This window comes from Equus przewalskii, chromosome 13, assembly GCF_037783145.1.
Source record: "Equus przewalskii isolate Varuska chromosome 13, EquPr2, whole genome shotgun sequence".
In the NCBI taxonomy this organism is placed as follows: domain Eukaryota; kingdom Metazoa; phylum Chordata; class Mammalia; order Perissodactyla; family Equidae; genus Equus; species Equus przewalskii.
Window position 1 is genome coordinate 61,501,580 of NC_091843.1, and position 24,539 is coordinate 61,526,118.

The 24,539-nt window shown below is 33.9% G+C and overlaps 1 protein-coding gene across 31 annotated transcripts in view; it reads right to left on the reverse strand.

The window, feature by feature from the left end:
• FER (FER tyrosine kinase) overlaps window positions 1–24,539 on the reverse strand; it is a 439,939-nt gene that overhangs the window by 358,170 nt on the left and 57,230 nt on the right. For all 31 annotated transcript variants that reach the window (XR_011525229.1, XR_011525213.1, XR_011525228.1 and 28 more), the window contains 2 exons: window positions 7,593–7,766; window positions 1,211–1,310 (listed from right to left, as the gene is read on the reverse strand). Coding sequence is in view for 11 of the 31 variants with exons in the window: in XM_070569583.1 (XP_070425684.1) it covers window positions 1,211–1,310; window positions 7,593–7,766 (274 nt within the window). In the remaining 20 variants the exon portion in view is untranslated. The remainder of the gene's footprint in view (window positions 1–1,210; window positions 1,311–7,592; window positions 7,767–24,539) is intronic.

Sequence of the window (24,539 nt, forward strand, 5' to 3'; positions counted from 1 at the left end):
TTTCTTCACTTAAATAACTTAGATAATTGAACTACAGAATCATTTTAAAAGATATATTTACATTAATAAAGAGATCATAATCTCCAAACACTGGTTGGGGTACATGAAAAATAAGTAAAAATAAGAAAACTGTGAACATGAATTCATCTTCTCTTAAAAAGCAATAGAAACAGTGCAAGAAGCAGAAACATGAAGTAAATGTGGGAGGGGTAGGGACAAGGAGAAAGGCAGACAAAGTAAAAGTTGGAAGGAAGATAGGGAGGAGAAGGGGGAAAAGGAGGGAAAGAAGGAGAGGGACAGAGAGAAAGGAGAGGTAGGAAGCTGGGAGGAGCAGAAGCAGGGGGAGAAGGGAGGCAGAAAGGGAGGAAGGAAGAACTGCATGTCAATCAGTGTCTCTTCTAGTCTGTTGGGAATAACAACAAAACACAGTGTTTTCATTGTGCAAGATACATCCAAATGCAGGAGCTATTTATTTCATTTAACTCAACAAAATAACAAGATGATTTACAAGTAAGAGACAAACAGAAAATACATTAACAAAAGAGAAAAGTAAATTTAAGATTCAAAAGAAAATAAACTTTCTAATAAAGTTAATATTTAGCCAGGCAGAAATTAAAAAAAAAAAGAACTCCAACTCTCCTAATTAAAAAATACCTAAATATGAAGACCATTTAGTCAAATCTAAAGACTATAACCATAAATCTGTTTAAAACATAAATAATGCTTCTCTTTCCATTTACTTCTAATGCTCTTATGAAAATTTTAGAACAATATAGACACATAAAATTAAGCTATGACAGCAAAATTAAGCTACAAAACAAACTTGTGATTTCAATGATGTTTAAATACCACAAGGTAAAAAAGGGATTAAAAAAGAGTTCTAAACAAATACAACCTCATTTTTCTTATTTAGTAGTTGGTAATTAAATTAGTAAATCTGATACTACAGAAAAAATTTTAAAACATGCCTTGCATTCTATTGCAAGTGCCACATAATTCTACTTTGTATGAAGTATTCAAAACCACCCTGCATCATTTAAAAAAAAAAAGATTTATTACATAGTTTGACAATTAGTCTATTTTGGCTTACTGTGATATTTTTTAAATGTGAATTGGTCTAAGTAGAAACATTCCACTACTTACAAATATAACTTTCAAATTATAAGAATAAAAATCACTAAAATAAACATTTTTCATAATTTTGCCATACCTTTAGCTAAAGCTTCTTTATATTTCTCTTTGGCAGAATTCATTTCTTTTATCAACTGTCTATAGCTAGATTTTAATTTCTCTAATTCGGTCTTTGTAACCTGTCAAAAAAAGAAAGGAAAAAAAATTTAAATGATTAAACTTACATTTGTCAAGAACTTAAATTCCAAAGTATTAACTGACATGTACTCTACTGCTTATTGGTCAGAGTTGATCTTTAATATGCAATTATAGACAACAAATTAAAAGTTAGTTTAGAAATCAGTGATAAATTCAACAGTATATGAAAAAAATTCTTAAAAAGAAGAGCAAAAAACGAAACAATTTATTAAAGACCAATGAATTAATGTGCTGTGTACAGAAATATTTTCTCTAATGAAAAAGCTAATTTAAATATTTATTTTAATTATACAGAGTAACTCTCACTTGTAGTAATTCATTAGTTCTACAATGAATTTTTTTTCAACGTTGTAACATCTCTGAAAAAAAGATGCATCTAACAATTACCGTTGGCCAGGCAGCAATCATGACAATGGTCACCACATGCATGCATGAACTTGGTTATTATTTCTACAGAAAGACTAGACAAATGCAAGCCCTTAACTCTGTAGTCAAAAGGCCATTTAAATAGCATTTGAGAAAAAAATAAGAGTCCTAGACGTCTGAGAAACTTCTAATATAACTTCTGAGAAAACTAAAAAATCAGCAGCATAAAAAACTTGCAAAAGGGACATAAGAAACTTGGAAGAAAAATCTCAGAGCCCAATTTTAACACACTGTATTACCAATCTTTTTGATGGCAAGAAGGACATTGTGTAAATAAACAAAAATATCAACAACTACGATATAGATTAAATGAAGAATCATTCTCTTTAAAAAAAAAACCTGTTACCTTTTTTTAAATGGACTTTATTTTTTAGAGCAGTTTTAGTTTCACAGCAATTACTTTAATATATATATGCCTATTCAGATTGTCTATTTATTCTTGTGTGAATTTTTGCAGATTGTGTCCTTCAGGGAATTAGGCCATTTCTCCTAGCTTATCAAATTTGTGGGCTTACAGTTGTTCATAGTATTCCTTCATTATGCTTTTAATATCTATGGGATATGTAGTGATATCTCCTCTTTCACTTCTGATACTAGTAATGTGTGCCCACACTGTTTTTTTTTGTTAGTTAGCCTGGATAGAGGTTTATTGATTTTATTGATCTTCTCAAAGAACCAGCTTTTGGTTTTGTTGACTTTTCTCTATTCATTTCCCATTTTCACCTTCACTGATTTCTACTCTAGTTTTTATTATTTCTTTTCTTCACCTTACTCTGCATTCAATTTGCTCTTCTTTGTCTAATGTCCTAAGATGGAAACTTAGATAGATGATTGATTTTAGATCTTCTTTTCTAACATATGGATTCAATGTCATAAATTTCCTTCTAAGCACTTCTTTTGCTGCATCCCTCAAATTTTGATAAATTTTGTTTTTATTTTAATTTAGTTCAAAATATTTTTTCATTTTTCTTGAGATTTCTTCTTTGATCCATGTATTATTTAGAAGTGTGTTCTTAATCTTCAAGTATTTGGGGATTTTCCAGCTATCTTTCTGTTACTGATTTCTAATTTAATTCCATTGTGATACAGAGCAGACATTGTAAGATTTCTATTCTTTTAAATTTATTAAGGTATGATTTATGGTCTAGAATATCATCTATCTTGTTCAGTCTTCCATGTGAGCTTGAGAAGAATGCGTATTCTGCTGTTTTTGGATGAAGCAGTCTATAGATGTTCATTATATCTAGTTGATTGACAGTATTATTAAGTTGAACTATGTCCTCACTGATTTTTTGCCTGCTGGATCTGTCCATTTCTGACAGGGGAATACTGAAGTCTCCAACTAGAATAGAGGATTCATCTCTTGCTCTTTGCAATTCTATCAGTTTTTGTAGTTCTATCAGTATTTTGATGCCGTGTTGTTAGGCATATACGTTAAGGACTGTTATGCCTTTTTGGAGAATTGACTCCTTTATCATTATGTAATTCCCCTCTTTATCACTGATAAAGTTCCTTGCTTTGAAATCTGCCCTGTCTGAAATTAATATAGCTATTCTTGTTTTCTTTTGGTTAATGTTAGCTTTCTCCACATATTTACTATTAATCTATACATCTTTATATTTAAAGTAGGTTTCTTGTAGACAGTATACAGTTGGATCTTGTTTTTTGATCCTCTAACAATCTCTCTTAGACCAACGACCTTCAAGGTAATTACTGATTTACTTGAATTAATATCTACCGTATTTCCTGCTGTTTCCTATTTGTTACCCTTGTTGTGTTATTCGTCTTTCACTTTTTTCCGGTCTTTTGTGGTTTTGAGTATTTTATATGATTCCATTCTCCCTCATTTCTTAGCATATCAGTTAGATTGCTTTTTTTTCCTTTTTTTAGTGGTCACCCTAGAGTTTGCAATATACATTTATAACTATTCCAAGCCCACTTTCAAATAACACTCTACTACTTCACAGGTAGTGTGAGTACTTCACAGTAACAAAATAATCCTAATTCCTCCTTCTCATTCCTTCTATCATTGCTGTCATTCATTTCATTTAAATATAAGCATACATAAATATATATACACACACACACACACACACAAGATATATACATGAGTGTACATAATTGAATACATTGTTACTATTATTATTTTCAATAAATATTGTTATACCAATTATGAATGAGAAAAATAGGGGCCCGCCCTGTAGCTGAGAAGTTAAGTTCACGTGCTCCACTTCGGCAGCCCAGGATTTGCCAGTTCAGATACTGGGCACGGACCTACACACCACTCATCAAGCCATGTTGTGGAAGCATCCCACATAGAACTGGAATGACTTACAACCAGGACATACAACTATGTGCTGGGGCTTTGAGGAGAAAAAAAAGAAAACAAAAGAAGATTGGCAAGAGATGTTAACTCAGGGCCAATCTTCCTCTCCAAAAAAAAGGATTAAAAAAATTGAGAAAAATAAAAGTTTTTATTTTATCTTTATTCATTCCTTCTCCAGTGCTCTTCCTTTCTTTACATAGATCCAAGTTTCTGACCTGTATCATTTTCCTTCTCAGTCTACTGGCAACAAATTCCCTCAATTTTTATTTGAGAAAGTCTTTATTTCTCCTTCACTTTTGAAGGAGAATTTCACAGGGTACACATGGTGTAGTTTTTTTCTAGGATTAACTAGATTCTAGGAAGGTGAGTTTTTTCTCTCAGTAATTTAAACATTTCATTCTACCCTCTTCTCCCTCACATGATTTCTGAGGAGAAGTCAGATGTAATTCTTATATTCATTCTTCCATAGGAAAGGTGTTTTTTAACTCTGGCTCTGTCAGAATTTTTTTCTTTGATTTTCTATAGTTTGATAAACCTAGGTGTAATTTTTTTGCTCATTTACTCCACTTGGTGTTCTCCGAGTTTCCTGGATCTGTCGTTTGGTGTCTGACATTAATTTGGGGAAATTCTCAGTCATTATCATTTCAATATTTCTTCTGTTCCTTTCTCTTTTTTCTTCTTCTGGTATTCTCATTTGTAGTAGTTCCATAGTTCTTGAATATGCTGTTCTTTTTTTTTCAGTCCTTGTTCTCTTTGCTTTTCAGTTTTGGAAATTCCTATTGATAATATCCTCAAGTTCAGAGATCCTTTCCTTAGTTGTGTCCAATTTCCTAATAAGCACATCAAAGGCATTCTTTACTTCTGTTTTTGATCTCTAGCTTTTCTTTTTGGTTCTTTCTTAGTATTTCCATCTTTTTGCTTATATTGCCCATGTGTTCTTACATGCTGTCTACTTTATCCCTTAGAGCCCTTAGCATATTATTCATAGTTGTTTTAAATTCCCAGTTTGATAATTACAACATCCCTGCCATGTATGGTTTTGCTGCTTGCTCTGTCTCTTCCAACTGTGTTTTTTGCCTTTTGGTATGCCTTGTCATTTTTTCTTGATTCCCAGGCATGATGTACTGGGTAAAAAAACTGATGTAAATAGATCTTTACTAACATGGTAATACACTGTAACGGGAGGGGAAGCATTTTATAATCCTACAATTAGGTCTCAGTATTTTACTGAGCCTGTGCTTCTGGACTGTGAACTTCACATGTGCTTCTCAGTCCCCACTCCCACTTACATGCAACAGGATGGCTAGAGTGGGCTGGAGTTGGGTATTTCCCTCCCTCCAGGTCAGTTAGGCTCTGGTGAAACAGTTTCTTCTCAAGGCAGACCTTGTTAAGAAGAACAGAATGTTCTGGCATGTGTCAAATGGTTCCTTTTCCCCTCTCCCTGCTGAGAGCATGAGATTTTTCTCTGATATTCACTGTGAGACCTTCGTAGAGATCTAGGGTGTAAAACTCACAAAAGTGTGGGGGGCCCCGCAATAACTGGGCCCTCCTGGAGTTTAAACTGTCAGAGTTGTCCACACTGAACCTTCAGAATTTGTCAGTTACAGTTCAGGTTTTCCTACGCCGGCACTGGCTCCCAAGGAGGTTGCTGCACTGACAAGTTGTGATTCTCTGTATTTGTTTGTCTATCTCTCCAATTTGGGGGATAGCTGTTTGCCCTGTGACCTCACTTTTCTTATGGATCTAAGAAGAGTTGTTAATTTTTCAATTTGGTCAGCTTTTTACTTGTTAGGATGGAGTTAGCAACATCCAAACTTCTTACATGCCAGACAAGAAACTGGAATCTTAACTTTTGAAGTTGCTAAGGAACCAATTCATTATTCTGCAAACTGGCAAATTAACTGCAAAATGCAAGCACTTAATCCTACCTTTCCTATATGAACTACACCTCAGGATAACCAAATAGTTGATATAGAATTTTTTATTGCAAATTTCCAGCTAACAATTGCATTAGGAATTTAGAAGTAAAATATTGCCATTTTACAACCTCTTCTGAAATAATGGATCTAAGCAATGAACATCAATTATTTCTGAAACTACTGGTAAAAGGCTGAAGAGAAACTTTTTTAATAGAATGATCAGGCTGGCAATACTGGAACCCATTAGTCAAGTTTAACATCACAAAAAGATAAGCAGACATTATATACCTCTTGATATGAAACAATAGGAAGCCTATACCAGCACCTATGATGTATTCTTGCCCAAAATAAACAGCCAGAATCTTATCAAGCCTCTAGATCTAACCTCCAGTTTACAGGAAAATTGGAGGATGAAGGAATATGTGAACTTATATCACAAGATGCTAACAGAAAAACTCAAAATGAAGAAAATTCAATTCTATAGTACAAATTACCCAATTTTTCCCACAAATAAATGGCATTTTAAAAAGGAGGAGGAGGGGAACCTACAGATTAAAAAAGAATTATTCAGATGCAATGTGTGGGCCATGTTTGGATCATGATTCAAATAAATCAACTGTAAAAATAATTTAAACAACAATCCTTTGAGCACAGTCAAGATATTTAATAACACTAAGGAAGCATTATTTTTTAAAGATTTTATTTTTTTTCCTTTTTCTCCCCAAAGCTCCCCAGTACATAGTTGTATATTCTTCGTTGTGGGTCCTTCTAGTTGTGGCATGTGGGATGCTGCCTCAGCGTAGTTTGATGAGCAGTGCCATGTCCGCACCCAGGATGCAAACTAACGAAACACTGGGCTGCCTGCAGCGGAGCGTGCGAACATAACCACTCGGCCACGGGGCCAGCACCAAGGAATTAGTGTTATTTTTAAGTGAGTTAATGATAATATAGCTTTGTTTTTTAAAAACAGCATTTATTTTAGCAATACATATTAAATTATTTATGGATAAATGATATCTGGAATGTTCTTTACAATCATTCAGTGCAGAAGAAAAGGTGGGTGAGAGTATAGATGAAACAAAGACACTGACTCTGTGGGTGGATGGGTAAATTGGAGTTCACTCTACTATTCTCTCTTCTTTTGTACACATGCAAATTTTCAAAATAAAAATCACTGTAAAAAGTTATCCAGAAAAGACAGACTGAATGTGAAGAAAATTTAGAAATATCCTAATTGATTTTGCCTATATTTTCTTTTTTATTATATGCATAGTCTTATATGATAACAATTTTTTTAAAAACTAAAAGAGCTATTTCAGCAAGCAAAAATAAAAATTCTAAGTGATAAGAAAGTATTCTATCATAGTTTAATTTGCAGCATTTTTTTCTTTCATAGGAATATATAAAACATATCTTATAATCAATAATGTTACATATTCAATAAAAATAACATAATAGTTACTAGAGATACCAAAACCTATTTCTTCTCAGAAAATGATGACTACACCATCTTTAAAAGTCAAATAGGATAAAATATTTCAGTGACTTTAAAAATCAAACTAAAGAAAGAATTCCAGAATGGAAAGACAAACCTTGATCATCTCTGCCTCTATCTGCTGATGAACACCTATATAACTTTTCTTCACCTGTTGCTTGTCTTTGATCATCATGGTTAGCCTGTGCAAGGGTCCAGAATTTAGGTCCTCTGCATGTGTCTTCATTATCCTACTAAGTTGTTCCGTCTGCTGAATCATAAGTAGCCAAGACTTTTTAAAAGATAAAGAAATAAAATTAGTAATTGTATTAGAGGTTTCCATTTAGCTATGCTTGAAGTGCTTAAGAAGTTTATTTAGTTTTACACAAATTATTACATTAACATAAAAATGGCAGGTTTTTAGCAATTGTATGATGAGCTATGAATGGTTCACATTTAACATCTTCAACTTCAAGTGCACATGCTTCAAAATTCAGTAATCAGAGACTATGCAGAATACTAAGAAAAGGATTAAGGGACTCATTGAGAGTCCAAACTTACATTCTTCATTTTCTCATTCTTGTTTGTTTTCCAACACAGTGATATAGTGCTTCTGCCCACACCATTCTAATGCTCCAGTAAGGTCCTATTTCCTAATGGTCAAATGCAACAGAAATTTTTCTATCTTCATTCTTAACCTTTCTGTCTGTGAATCTGATCCTGCTGATTCACTTCTTCCTGAAACTCTTCTTTTTTGGCTTGCATGGCTTCTTATCCTCCAATATACTGCCTTGTCTTCCCTACCTTCCAAAAATTTCCTACCTGCTCTTCTTTTGCTGCTTATGTCTTACATACTGGTATTCTCTGGATTTCTATCTATTATCTTTCCTTAATAAATACCATTAGTTCTCAGTGGTTTTTCCAACACAACACATTGCCTCAATAGCAGAGACACATAATGGTGGGTTTGGGACAAGTGGGCATACTGCTGGAAGAACAAGTCCTTTGTTACTAGACGTTCTAGCTAATAAATGTTGAAGAAAGTAACGGAGAAACGCTCTTCACTAGAAGTCTTCGAAATTCTATTTAGAAACAATTATTGCAGACTTACCATGGTCAGGGAGGATCCATGTTAAAGATACAAAAATAGACAAGGTATGGTTTCAGACGTTTACAAGAATAGTTTTTCTATGCTATTACTTTTGATCTATGAATGAAGAGAATTATTCTGTCTGTTAATATTTCAGTATAATCCTAAAGTAAAATTTGATAAACAACTAAATCAAAATTATAGCCTAAAGGGAGCAAACTGTTGTAACTCCTCCATCAAAATATATAATTTAACAAAAACGAAAACAATGAAAAACCATATAAACATGGATTTAAAAAATAAACTAAATAGTCTTAATAACTCTTGAAGCTCTGCCTTTATCATTTGATATTTTCACTCTAAAAAATACAGTGTTGGGAAAATGTTCTACAGTATGTGCAGAATGTTAAGGCTACCAAAAAAGTGAGAGGAATCAGTGTTTCTTTCTCTATTCTCAAACAATAAATATTCTCTAAGTACTTGGTAGCTATAGATTTTTGTGATTCTGTGTAACAGTCATTGCAGCCTAGGGGAGAAGTCTTTTTGGAAGCCAACATTAAAGACCACAGAACTAGGTCTTCCTTCCAGGAGGGCACATCTCATCCGGCCTAACAGCCCTGTTCACTGCAGTCACTGTGGAAGTCCAAGCCTCTCAAGATAAATGTTATCACCCCAACTGTCAATCCCATATTGCTCTCAATATCTCCTAATCTTACCCAAGACACTATAGGATTCTATAGAAACCTGTATTCTGAAGAACTCCTGCTCCATGATTAGAAAACTCCTTATACCTCTTACCAGAATTTTCTATTTATCTTGTAGCTTTAACAGAAACCTGGCTTTATCCCACTCCCAACCTCCCAATACTGCTAAGAAACATTCCCTCTTTCTCTAAAAGTCTCTGCTCCTTTGGAATTCAGGTCACCTTTCTCCATGAATAATCTATCAACAAGTCTTTCGGATTCTCTCTCCAAAGTCTACCACAAATCCGCCCATTTCTTTCCATCTCCACTGCCACCCCTTTTGGAGGTTATGATTATCTCAGACTTAGACTATTACAACACCTTCTAATTGATGTTCTCTCTTCTACTCATGTGCCTTTCCAATCCACACCCCTTAAGGTAGAAAAGAAATTAATATCATTCCCCTGCATAAAACACTACATTGGTTTTCCTTTTCATCTAAAGAAAAATTCAAACATTTTTCTGAGACCTGTAATGTCTCCCATTAACTGTCCTCTGTGTATCCGTCTAATTTCATGTTTTGCCATTCTCTACCCAGCTAAATAAATTCTAGGACATTGTTCTTCCTCCAGTTTCCTGAACATTCCCTCTTCCTGGAAGCTCACCCTCTCCTTCACATAGCAAGATCCATCTCTTCCTTTCACAATCCTCATCTCATGTAGGTCTAACCCTTGTTATTCTCTCTTATTCTCTCTCTTAGCACTTAAAACAACTATTTGTCTGTATGTATACTTGGGTTTGTCTGTTTTTTTATGTCTCCCCAACTAGAATGGAAGCCTCGTGAGAGCAGTACCATGTCTCTTCATTCACTCTTCTAGATATTTACTGTGATGCCTGAGATAAGAGCTACTAAAAATTCTCTGAAAGAAGGAAGGAAGGTAGAGGGAGACAGGGAGGGAGGAAAGTAGGGACAAATGCAGAATAAAACCATGAATTGAATATACGCCATTAAAAGATTTTTTTAATTGTTTAAACCTGGAATTAGACAGATAGTAGCGATGCCAATTATGACGGGGAAGGAAAAATTAACAGGTCTATTTTCAACTGATAAAACAAGAGAGGAATCAGAGCAGCACATAATGTAATACAAAGCATGACCGAAAAGGAATGGATGAGTGGAAAAATGTTTTGGGTAGTGTCTAACTTGAATTAAATGAGTGGCTGGAATATTTATGATAAAGAGAGGAGAGTAAAATATTAACAGATGCTTGATAAACAAACAAAAGTAAAAACGCACTTCAACATTTGCAATAAAACTAGTACAGCACTTTGCAGATAAGGCTCTTTGGTTATGGAATAGCAATAACTAGAGCATAGATAAATTATTTGTTAATTAGGATAATCTGTGAAAGATAATTCTTTGTAACCTAATAAACAAAATACTGTAGGACATCTATAGACATTCAAATTGCTTTATTATACAGAATCCTGCTTAATAGTAATAATTTTCTTAATAATGTTCTTCATAATGGGATTTTACCAGCAGTCAGTCAGTAATGCTGAAAGGTACAGATAAGTTAACAAATATTAAAAAGTAAAAATATCTTATTTAATTTTAGAAAAATGTAATCACAGGCAAAGAACAATACAATTTGAAAATAAAATCACTGTGGTTCAGTTTGCAAAACAGAATATAAATATCATAACTATTGAAAGAAGAGCTACAAAATGTGAAAGTAGGAATCATTTAACTATAACAGAATCGACAAAAATCCCAAAAGAGACTAACAAAAATCAGGAGTGAGAGACTGATAAAAAACATAAGCATGTTCATTTCCTAACAATTCACACAGAAGAGTTAGTAGACAGCCTTAGTTTTAAAGTTTGTAAATAAAGAAATATAGATTTAAGTTTACAATTTTTAAGTTTTAAAAGTTAAACAAGTGGATGTTCAGAAAAAAGCAGACTATATAGATCTGAATTATTAAAAGTAATTTTTAAGGAAAGTTAACACTGTCCAATGAAAAAAAAGAAAGAAAAATCAAGAAACAAAAAATTGGTTAACAACTAAAATAAAATGAAATGAAATGAAAATTATACTAAACACATCTGTTCAACATTATATGAATGTTGATAAACATCTATGAAAAGGAAAGCATTATCAAATCAGGGGGGAAAAAAATCTTCACTATATGCAATAAATAAGAAACATTAGTAAAATAAAATAATACATAACAACAACAACAACAACAACAACAACAACAGCAAAAAGACAAGCAGACTCCCTAGAAAAATGTTAACAAGACCCAGTAGTCATTATATTTAAATGACATAAAATTGAATTGTAGACACAAAATATAAAACAAAGAAGGGCACGTTATGATGCAAAAGAATATCTATCACAATGAATATGTAACTGTCATGAATCTTTTCATTCCAGAAAAGAGCGCATCAAAACACACAAAGCAAAAATGATGAAAAATCCAACAAGAAATCAAAAGTAGTGGGAGAATTAAATACACCCATCTCTGCCTATTACAGATAAACAAAAAAAGTAAATAATACAGAGTATCTGAATAAGTAACTTAATAATGAATATGTTTGATCTATCATTATACGTAAAACTCTATACACTATAGGTATGGAGAATACCTATTTTAAAAGAATCTGTGGAATTTTTTTTTTCTGTAATGTATGCTTTTTATGGTTAGGAAGATTGGCCCTGAGCTAACATCTATTGCCAATCTTCCTCTTTTTTTTTCTCTCCCCAAAGCACCAGTACGTAGTTGTGTATCCTCATTGTAAGTGATTCTAGTTCTTCTATGTGGGATGCTGCCACAGCATGGCTTGATGAGTGGTGTGTAGGTCCACGCCCAGGATCCAAACTGGCAAACCCCAGGCTGCCAAAGCAGAGCACACAAACTTAACCACTCAGCCACGGAGCCCTGAATTTTTTTTTAATTGGATAATATTGGGCTACAAAATAATTTCATAAAGTTCCTCAAAAACAGAAATAGTGTATGCTATACCCTCTAGTTAGACTCTTGCAATTAAAGGGAAAAATTATTAACAGAATTTTTTAAGGGGAAAAAAATCAAATCATTCCTAATAATGCATAGGCCCAAAGTAAAGTTTTTAAAACTAACAGAAGACCTAGAAAATAACAGCAAGTAAAATACTGCTATACTAAAAATACTAAATACTAAAATCTATGATATATAGCTTAATTTGCTTAAAGAAAGATTCACAAACTTTACATTTCCATTTCTAAGTAAGGAATCATAAAAATAAACTTATTAAACCTTCAATCTTATAAGTTAGAAAAGGAAGAACAATGTAAAACTAAGGAAAGCATAAAGAAGGAATTGAGGGGCCAGCCCCGTGGCCTAGTGGTTAAGTTCATGTACTCTGCTTCAGTGGCCCAGGGTTTCACTGGTTTGGATCCTGGGCACAGACGTGGCATCAAGCCATGCTGAGGCGGCATCCTACATAGCACAACCAGAAGGACCTAAAACTAGAATATACAACTATGTACTGGGGGGCTTTGAGGAGAAGAAGAGAGAAAAAAAAAGCCTGGCAACAGATGTTAGCTCAGGTGCCAATCTTTAAAAACAAAAAGAAGGAATTGAAAAGTGTTCATGAATTAGACAAAAACAAAAAATAATGTTGATAAATTTAAAAAGGAGAGCTGATAATTACAAGAAAAAAGGAAATAAGGTATCTAAAATTAGGTCTAATGAATGAGAAATAACTATAGATTAAGATGAAGTTTTAAGAACCTTGAGGGAAAAATTTGAAAGAATAAATAAAATGGCTATTATTCTTTTCTTCCTTTAAAGAGAAATATAAATTACCAAAATTGACACTCCAAGAAATAGTGTACAGATCATTTGATTATTTGCTGGCAGATACATTCCCAGCCCTTTACCTACAAGGACCTGATCTCTGCAAATTATATTTCCCAGGCTCTCCCTTGCTAACAGGCTTCTGGTTACTTTGGGCAATGGGAGGTACTGGCAGAAGGCCGAAGCGCAGGAGGAAGTCAGGATAATTGTTCTCTGTCTCTCTCTCTCTGTCTCTCTCTCTCTCCATAGTTGAAATAAGCCCTCCTCCTCCCTATGTAGCTTTACAAATAGTAGAGTCTGCATGCAGTTACTAATCTCTGAGTTGCCTTACCTTCCTCTGTTTGCTTTTAGCTCTTTTCAAAACTTCTGAACATATTTCCCCAAATTAGATCCTATCTATTGAACTACCTGGTGTAAGTTCTGTTTTCCTGACTGAATCCTAACTTTTACAGATAGGAAATTCAAAGAAATTAATTACCAATTAGTACATGATTATCATAAAGCCAATGATCAATATAATATCTCTAATAAAGTGCAAAGCTCAACAATTTTTTGCTAATGAATAATTACAAGCCATTAGGAATCAAATACCTTTGATGCTACCTAAATTGCTTCTAACAACTGAGAATGAAAAACAAGTTCCTAAAATCACCATAACAGATATCAAAAAGCGACAAAGATACCACAAAAATAAATTCACACATGAATAGCAATGCAAACTTTTAAATAAAATATTAGAAGGACATAATAGTCCACTAAAAAATATCTTATAACCACTTCTGGAACATTTCAAAAACGCATACTTAATAGTCATCTATAGAAGCATTCCCATAAAAGTCAAAGACAAAACAAGGCTGCTAAATGTCAACCATGCTATTTAACATAGTTTCTGAAATGCTTCTAAACAAGAGAATGATATGAGTAAAATATTTTAAAGGAAGAGGTTTATCCTTCCTAATAAAAAAAATACAAGTGAAACCATTTGAAATGATTTTTCATATATTAATTTGACAAAATTAAATAAAATGATAACACATACTATAGGTAGGGTTTTGGTGAAATAGGTTCTCTAATTCACTGTTAGTGGAAATGGAAATTATTGAAAAACATATTTGGTAATAGCTATTAAAATTTTAAGTGGGCAAAACTTTATACTGAAATATTCTAATTCTTGGAATTTATCTCACAGAAAATATTTGCACAAGTATATAGATCATATTTACAAGGACATTTATCACACTGTTTTAATAGCAAAAAGAGTCCATCAATAAGAAATTAAAGAAACAAATTATAGGGGCTGGCCCCATGGCCAAGTGGTTAAGTTCGCAAGCTCCGCTGCAGGCAGCCCAGTGTTTCGTTGGTTCGAATCCTGGGCGCAGACACGGCACTGCTCATCAAACCACGCTGAGGCAGCGTCCCACATGCCACAACTAGAAGGACCCACAACAAAGAATATACAACTATGTACTGGGGGGCTTTGGGGAGAAAAAGGAAAAAACAAAATTTAAAAAAAATCTTAAAAAAAAAGAAATTATAAAATGATATGCAGCCATTAAAAAAAAATAACTTCACGTGAAACGATATAGAGAATGTCCAAGACATATAATGAGATAAAAAAGTAAAACTGCAGAACAGCTTATAGAGTACAATATTATTTCTGTAAGATAAATAAATGTCTTGTGTGGACATACACTCAAAAAATACAGAGAATAAAAATATGAAATGTGGAAAGGTAACAGTTTTCTTTTTGTCTTCAAACCTGAATTGTCTTGTAAAAATGTAAATATTAGAACTAATCAAAATCAAAATGATTTATGGAGCATCTCAAATTCCATACACAAGCTGCTCAAATGATGCACACGCTGTGACCTAACACTACAACACACTTGCAAATAGAGAGCCAACTATGATATGAAATGCCAGCCTTGACTTATCATTCCAGATTTAGTACAGATGCTTCCATGAAATTAAATTGCAGCCTTCACACAGAACAGGAAACAATCATCACACTAGAAGCCAAAATTATATCTAAAGAAAAATAATATAGGACAAGGTGAGCTACTTTTTAATCACTATTTGATAGTGTGAAAAAATATAAAACAATATCTATTCAGACAGTAGAAAATATTAGCAGCTCCTCCATAAAGATGATAAAAATTCACTAATTTATTTTAACTTGGGGAAATAAAGTTTAAATTAACAAAAAATTTAAAAGTTAGAATTTTATTCCACTCAGGTATATACAGTAACAAATAAGTATGAAAATGAAGTAGATGTCCTGCCAGAACTGCTTACACTTCTATGTATTAGTAATTTGTAATTAACAAATTAATCATGTATATTAGCAGATACTCAGAAATGAGCTGAAGGAAACAAGAGATCATTGATCATGATTCCTTTGTGCTAGGAACAACGCTAAAAAAAGGAGATAAAATAACTAATAATTAAAGTAAAGGACTTCTGGCCATGACATAGTAGCTGGAATCAAACTTGTCTTCCCACTGAAAACAACTAGAGAACTGGACATAATATATGAAACTACTGTTTTCAGACACTGGACAAAAGGTAGCACAGGACTGGAACCCCAAAGAGAAGTGAAGCCTCACCTGATCTGAATTATCTTCAATTCTAACTAAGTAGTCTGATTTCATAAATACTAATTAAGACCTGAACAGAAGAAAAATAAAATGTTATTAGGGAAATCTTTAAAAGTAAAATCAGCCGAGAGGAAATAACTAGCTGCAAAGATTAAAGGGAACAGTACCTGGTGCTCAGACGTGGTCGAAAATAGTGCCTGTTCCCACCAGCCACACCAGAAAGACTCATAATTCATGGGGCACTGGGTAGAGTACTCAAAAAGGATTTGCCTTGGTAGTGGGGAATAATTAGCCTAGAGTTAACAAGGCTCTGATTCTGCCTAACAAACCTTAAAATCAAGACCCAAAAGGATCAAATTCTTTCCAACTAATTTAACTGTGTCTCCAAACAAAACTCAACAAACAACACATAGCAATATAAACTACCAAAAACAGGGGCAGACCCCCTGGCATAGTGGTTAAGTTCTGGATGTTCTGCTTGGACAGCTGGATTCCAGATTCAGATCCAGAGCAGATCTACACTCGTCAGCCATGCTGCAGCAGTGACTCACATATAAAGTAGAGGAAGACTGGCACAGATGTTAGCTCAGGGCTAACCTTCCTCAGCAAAAAAAAAAAACGATAATAAAAAACTAAACTATCAGAAATGAAATACAGAGGGGTCAGTCCAGTGGTACAGCAGTTGGGTTCATGCACTCCACTTTGGTGGCCTGAGTTCACCGGTTCGGATACCCGGTGTGAACCTACACTCACTTATCAAGCCATACTGTGGCAGTCATCCCTCATATAAAATAGAGGAAGAGCTCAGGGCCCATCTTCCTTAGCAAAAAGAGGAGAATTGGCAGTGGATGTTAGCTCAGGGCTAATCTTCCTCCAAAAAAAAAAATAAGAGAGAGAGAGAAAAAAAATTAAAAGAAATAAACAGAATATCACTGAGCTATAGAAGACCTTCTAGAGACCTAATATATGTGTAATTAGAAATGTTGAAGGAGACGGGGGGCAGGCAGGGCACAGGGATAGGAAAAGTATTTGAAGAAATAAGGGCTGAAAATAATCAAAATTTGATGAAAACTAAAAACCCACGAATTCAAGAAGTTCAATGAACCCAAGCACAAGAAGCATGAAAAAAAACGCACTATCAGTATCCCATCTGAGTCAAATAATAGCCTTGAGACATTCAAATATTTCATAGTGATAATATAATAATTTTCATAAGCTGGTTACATAAATGAAACCACATCAATTCTATAACTCATTGTGACAAGTTCCCGGATATCTTAATTTTTCTTACAGCATTTAAAATTTCTTGCCCTGTAAATGAAGCAGGAATTGCCTAGCCTCCTTCCCTGCACTGCTTATGTCACAGTACCCAGAACTGCAGGTGTGTTCTCAACTGCGGGAGCTTTTTAAAGAACCAAAGGACGGAGGTTACTTCATGCGTCAGCAAGAGACAGATCGTGAGTTAGGCATGTCCTTCAATGAGGGAATTTCAGCTTCTCTATCCAGTTAAAGCCTTTCCAACAATGAAAGGGTTAAAACCTTTAAACCTCTATTATTTCAAGTACTGTAAATTTTCAGATTATCAGACACCAATATAACAACTAAAACGAATTCTGAATAAAAATACTATGTAGACCAAATATAATTAAATAAATATTTTTTAAATAAAATAAAATCAATATAATCAAAATGAATAGTTGGGTTCTAAAGACTGGTACCAAATAGGCTTAGCCACATTAGCTCAGTGATTGCCCAGTCTCAGAAGTAAGAGAGCCATTTCCAGAAACCACATGACAACCAGAATATTAGTACTGCTATAAAAAAGAGTAAGTCTAAATACCTAAACACAGATTAGGCCTGGAAGGAAACTACATTACCTTTTCTTTCCCAATACTTTTTCTTCCAGCTTTCTAGACTCAGTGCCCCTCAACTGCTTTTGTTCTTCTTGGACTCAAAGGCCACTCTTCCTGTTCTTCTGAGGAAGAAGAGTATCCAGAAAAATAACTGGCCAGAGTCACCTTTGCCTTTTAGAAGCAAATCACATAACCTCAGGACTTTCTCCTCCCAAAAGTTAGGGGCTGAGTTAAAGACTACCACAGTGTGTTCCAGCTCCAGCAAGCACCCTGTGATTTTTCTCCACTTGGCTGCTTCCTTCTTTACTGTCATCTTCCTAAACTCCAGCTCTAGTGGATCTCTCTTAAGTCACGGCTGGCCTACTTGAAATTTCAAAGAAAATAAATTACAGTAAGGCTCCTGGAGATGTTTACCTCTACCTTCTGTGCTATTCCTTTTCTCCACCCTGCTGTATCCCATTCGCATTCCCCATCTATGTCCTAGAGAAAGCGTTCTGTTTTCCTTATTTCCTGTATTCCCCAAATCTCCCTGATTGACTCCTTCAGCCCAATATTTCTTTAAAAAACAAGATCCTCCTTTTCCTCCCCCATCCAACCAAGTTTTCCAGCTACTGCTCTAATTTTTTTTAAAAAACTCTCAAACAAACCTCTGGAAAAAAGCCAAAACTCTGCATTTGCTCCTGAAGGTATGAACCAAGCTGTATACTTAGGACACTCCTTTTCTCTGAAGCTCGATCACATAAATGCTGTTTCCTTCTCTCACATCCTGTGTAACACAGAACTAAGAGAGGGGCTGATGTTCTCCATTACTTCTCCCAACTGCACCTCTATTAAAGCTAACCTTGCTTGTCTAGACCCTTCTCCACTCCTCGGATTTAACATTATCTATCTCCTGTACACTCATAGGTTTTCTCTTATTTACTTCTTATATCAACACTCTGAGGCAAATATCTTCATATTATAAATGGTGTCAGAGAGATTAAGTAATCTCTCTGGTGTCCAAGGTCACACAGCTAACGAATGAAAGAGCTCAGATTCAACCTAAATCGATCTCTTAATATGCTGGACCCGATACAACCTAAGATGCTTGGAGGATACAACAGTATGGGAATCTAAAGACCCTTGCATCTAAAGATTACTTTGAGAATAACTATCTAGGCTAAATTGATGATAGTACTTTATAAACTGGTTACAAATTAAACAGTGATTTTAATCTGTATTTGGTAGTTTATCATTAAATTAGAGCTAAGAGCCATAGAGAAAAGCCATCTACTTCCTTTAGGCCATCTACTTTGTAGCATGATTAACACCTAAAATGAGGAAGTCCTTCTAGGCCAAGATTAGTGAGTCATTCTTGATAATGACATGCTCTGCTAGAAGAAATAAAGATAAAAATGAAAGAGGCCTCTCACTATATTTGGGTTTCAAACCAGAGTAAAGACCCACACCTCAAATCTCACTAAGCAGAACAATAAAGAAATAAATCATCATCGTCTTCTTATCTAACCAACCACAATACCATGCTCAATAAGAAATAGCACCACTTTAAGACAGACACACAGATAGTACACATTTCCCTACGCCCCAGGGAAACAAAATTACTAGTTTGAGAGTTTTAAGTTTTAGAACATTTTTCAGAATGCTGAGCTGTATACTGAATAATATTAATATTATATCATAAAATACTATTTTTACCTGAACTGTATGATTTCAAAAGAGTTTCTGAATTCTTAAATGTGACTTTTTATGTTGTTGTTTTACAACCAAAAATAATTCCTAGAAATATATGCATCTCCTATTTCACAATTTTAAAAAAAGAGAAAAATGATTCAATTTACAGAAATTTTATTCTCCCCATACCCTCCCAAAAAAGAGATCAGCTGCATACATTAGCATTGCAGCTTTCTAAAATAATTAGTATAAATCCTAAAATGCCTATTTTACTCTTAAAAAGCCAATAGAGGTAAACAGTATCAATTATATTAGGATAAATACACAATATAAAGAAAGTAAACACTGTACTGAATTTTTGAAAAGAGAAAACTACATATGGGGAAACAATTTACATCTTTTAGAAAAGCACATAATGCTTTCCACCTTCAAACTAACAGATGTGTAGTGAGGTAAATCAGCATTCCATAAACAGGTAGTAATTTAAGTGTTCTGAGTTCCTTATACCAAAAAGTATTTATTCTGGAACACTGAGTCAAAGAATAAACTACTACTGGAGCTATAATTACAGTAAGGCATTGAAAATAATCAAAAAAAATGACTCAAGCTTGAAAAATACCTAAATAATAGCTGTCATAAATAGCTTTTCTCTGCAGACTATATCTTCCAACTACTTGCTTTCTTTCTCCTCGCTTGACTATTTTTAAATACAGCATAAAAATTCCACGAAGAATGCATATTTTCTGTACCAAACAATAATTCAAAATAAATAGTTCTCTGAAACAACAGTTTTTATTCAGAGTTTGCCTATTACATAAGAAGGTTTTTGGAATCTCTGAGTCCTTGTGAGATATAGAAATCCAGAAGACAAGTCATTAAATTTCCCTAAAACTGAGGTTTTCAAAGACTAATGCAAGTGCAAAGGAAACCTTAGGTACTTCCCATTTAGAAAAACATTTTCTTCCAAGTTTCCTGGTTTCCCTAGGCTGGTGGTTCACAACTCTGCCTGCAATAAGAATCACCTGGGAGTCTTTTAAAACTACTAATTCTTAAATCCCACGACCAGAGAATCTGATTTAACAGGTTTTTAGATGGGCTCCAGGCATCAGTATTTTAAAGCTCCTCAAGTAATTCTAACAAGTTTTGCTGTAATAAAACATCTCTGTCCCTAATAATCACTGGGTTGTTCAAAATCACACACAAAAAAACCACAGAGCTTGTGGAAAAATGGTGTTAGATGCACAACACTCAAAAAATTCATCAGGGCCACATTTTAAAAAGACAGGAACCTAATAAAAACTTTGCACAGTTTTACATGTATTAACCGTTTAAGAAATACATAGTACTACAACAAACATGGTGTTTTACCTTGAAAAGACCTGAAGGGTTGCAACTTGTGAGTTATTTTAAAGTGATAGAAGGAATTATTTGAATTTGGACAGAAAGTTGCAATATCACATGTGGATGGGTGTAGCTCATAATACAAGGGGTAACAGAGGCAGCCAGTAATGACGGAAGTGTTTGTCTCTGTGCATTTTATGTATTCCTAAGCAGCTCAGTTCAGATGGATAGTTTTCAGCATTCACCTAGCATTTCTTCTGGGTTTGTGCACAAGCAAATACAAAACCACGTTATGCTCAAATTGTTCTCTAAAATATCTATTGCACTGGAACAAATTTATGTTTTTAAATCAAGCGTGATGGGAGAATCAACTCTATAGTCAGGCTTAAGAATTATTTCCTTAAAATATAGATATAGTTGAAATTCTAGTTATACAGGTTGAAGCTACATTTTATAACATATATTACGTGACTACTAAATAATAAGGCTAGTTCATCAAAAAGCATTTTCATTACTTTTAATTCCCACATAGTATATGGAAACATACATTTCAATCCACTTTTTAAATCCAATCCATTTTTAAAGGTAAGCCAATCTCTCTCTTCAAATAGGCTGTGTTATTTGAGAATTATCTCTATCACTATACCATTTCAGTAGAGAGTTGACTGTATTCTGACAGGTGTGATTTTATTTTTACTTTTTTTTCAGCTTTATTGAGATATTAGTAACATATAATATGCAAGTTTAAAGTATATAAGATAATGATATGATACATGGATGCAAAATGATTACGACAATAAGGTTAGTTAAAACTTCCATCTCCTCACACAATTACCTTTTCTTCTCCTGTGGTGATAACATTTAAGATGTACTCTCTTAACAACTTCCAAGTATATAATACAGTATTGTTAATTATAGTTACCATGCTATATATTAGACCCCAGAACTTATTCATCTTATTACTGCAAGTTTGTACCCTTTGATCAACATCTCCACATTTCTCCTACCCCCACAGCTCCTGTTAACCACCATTTTACTCTCTGTTTTTATGAATTTGGCTGTTTTAAATTTCACATATAAGTGAGAACATACAATATTTGTCTTTCTCTGTCTGACTTACTTCATGTAGCATAATGCCCTCAAGGTCCATCTATGTTGTCGCAAAAGGCAGGATTTCCTTCCTTTTCATGGCTGAATAATATTCCTTTATATATATATACACCACAACTTCTTTATCCATTCATCTGTTGATGGACACTTAGGTTGTTTCCATATCTTGGGTATTGTCCATAATGTTGCAATGAAAATGGGGGTGCATATGTCTTTTTGAGTTAGTGTTTTCATTTTCTTTGGATAATCACCAAGAAGTGGGATTGCTGGATCACATGGTAGTCCTATTTTTAACTTTTTGAGGAACTCCTATACTGTTTTTCAAAACAGCTGTACCAAATTACATTCCTACCAATAATATACAAGTGTTCCCTTTTCTCCGCCTTGCCAACATTTGTTGTCTCTTGTCTTTTTTATAACAGCCTTTCTAACAGGTATGAGGTGATATCTCATTGTGGTTTTGATTTGCATTTCCTTGGTCATTAGTGATGTTGAGTACCCTTTCATGTACCTGTCAGCCATTTGCGTGTCTTCTTTGGAAAAATGTCTATTCAGATCCTCTACCAATTTTTTAATTGGATTTTTTCTTTGCTATTGCATTGAATGAGTCCCTTGTATTTTAGATTTGAATTTCTTATCAGATAGATGGTTTACAAATATTTCCTCCCATTCCATAGGTTGCCTTTTCATTTTGCTGTTTCTTGCTGTGTGGAAGCTTTTTTTTTCATTTTTGGTGAGAAAGATTGTCCCTGAGCTAACATCTGTGCCAGTCTTCCTCTATTTTGTATGTGGGATGCCACCACAGCATGGCTTGATGAGTAATGTAGGTCCACACTTAGGATCCAAATCCACAAACCCCAAGCCACAAAAGTGGAGCATGCAAACTTAACCACTATGCCACCAGGCCAGCCCCCAGAAGCTTTTTATTTTTATTTTTGTAGCTTCCACTTCTGGTATCATACCCAAAAAATCATTGCCAAGACCAATGTGAATGAGTTTTTTCCCTATGTTTTCTTCTAATGGTTTTATAGTTTCAGGTCTTCTATTTAAGTTTTAATCCACTCTAAGCTAACTTTTGTGAGTGGTGTAAAATAGGAGTCAAATTTCATTCTTTTGCATGTGAATATCCAGTTTTCCCAACACTATTTACTGAAAAGACTGTTCTTGGCCCCTTTGTCAAATTTTAGTTGATTGTACATGCATGGGTTTAGTTCTGGGCTCTCAATTCTGTTTGTCTGGTCTATGTGTAGGTTTTCGTACCATTACCATACTGTTTTGATTACTACAGCTTTATAATAAAGTTTGAAATCAGGAATTGTGATGCATCCAGCTTTGTTCTTGTTTCTCAGGATCACTTTGGCTATTCAGGGTATTTGTGGTTCCAAACAAATTTTAGGATTGTTTCTTCTATTTCTATGAAAAATACCATAGGAATTTTGATAGGGATTGCATTTAATCTATAGACAGCTTCAGGCAGTATGGACATTTCAACAATATTGATTCTTCCAATCCATAAGCATGGAATATCTTTTCAGTTATTTGTGTCTTCTTCAATTTCTTTCAACAATTTCTTGTAATTTTCAGAGTACAGATCTTTCACTTCCTTGGTTAAATTTATTCCTAAGTATGTTTTTTATTTTATTGTAAATGGGAATGGAGTATTTATTTCTTTTTCAGATAGTTCGTTGTTACTATATGGAAACACAACTGATTTCTGTACATTGATTTTGTATCCTGCAACTTTACTGAATTTATTAGTTCTAGCAGTTTTTTGGTGAAATCATTAGGGTTTTCTATACAAACAATCACATCGTCTGCAAACAGAGACAATTTTACTTTTTCCTTTCTGATTTGTATGCCTTTTATTTCTGACAAGTATAATTTTAGATGAATAAAAAAACACAAACTGCAATTAACATTTAGCATAGAATAAAACAAGTCCTCAAGATAAAATAGCCATTAAACCTATGAAAAGATGTTTAGTTTCACTCATAATTTGAGACCTAAATTAAAGCCACAGGAGATATTATTTCTTACCTACCAGATTAACTAAAATTCAAAAGTTTGACAACATACGCTGTTGCCCAGATTTATGCAGAAAATGGCACTCTCATATACTCCTGGTGAATATGCAAAATTGTACAAGATCTATAAAGGAAATTTATATTTTTATTGGTAATATGTAAGAAAACTATATACACATTTATACTTTGACCTAGAAATCTCATTCCCAAGAATTTACCCTGAAGATATTCATAATGATATAAACACATTTGTAACAAAGTTATTCATTGCAGCATAATCTGTGATTGCAAAATACTGTGAGACAAAATTTCACACATAGTAACCTGGCTGAATACCTAAATATTCTCTCTACTAAGAGGAACCGAGATTCTTAGGCAGAAGCATTTATTCCAGGACAGGAAAAGGGAACATTCAAGAAGAGCCTGGAATATCTTAGTATGCCAAGAGGTAAAGAAGTTTTCAAAAAATGATAGGGAAACAGTCTGGTAATTAAAAATAAACATGGCTACCTAGGCTTCTATCTCCCAGTGCTTCCTCCCAAAGCATTACAAACAACAAAAAGGAAAATTAAAAAAAACACAAAAACCATGCCCTCAGGATTAAAGATAGAATGCACACACTTAAAAATAATTTTAAGTAAAAAAGAAAAATTACCAGAACACAGAGTATAATTTCTTACATTCATGTTCCAGATTAAAGGAACTAAAAAGACATGCCAACAAAATGAAACGAGTGATTCTGAATTAGATCCTGAATCGGAATGAAAATATTTTGCCAAAAAAGAACATCATTGGGACAGTTGACAAAAGTTGGATATGGAATGTATTTTTGATAATAGTATAATAACAAT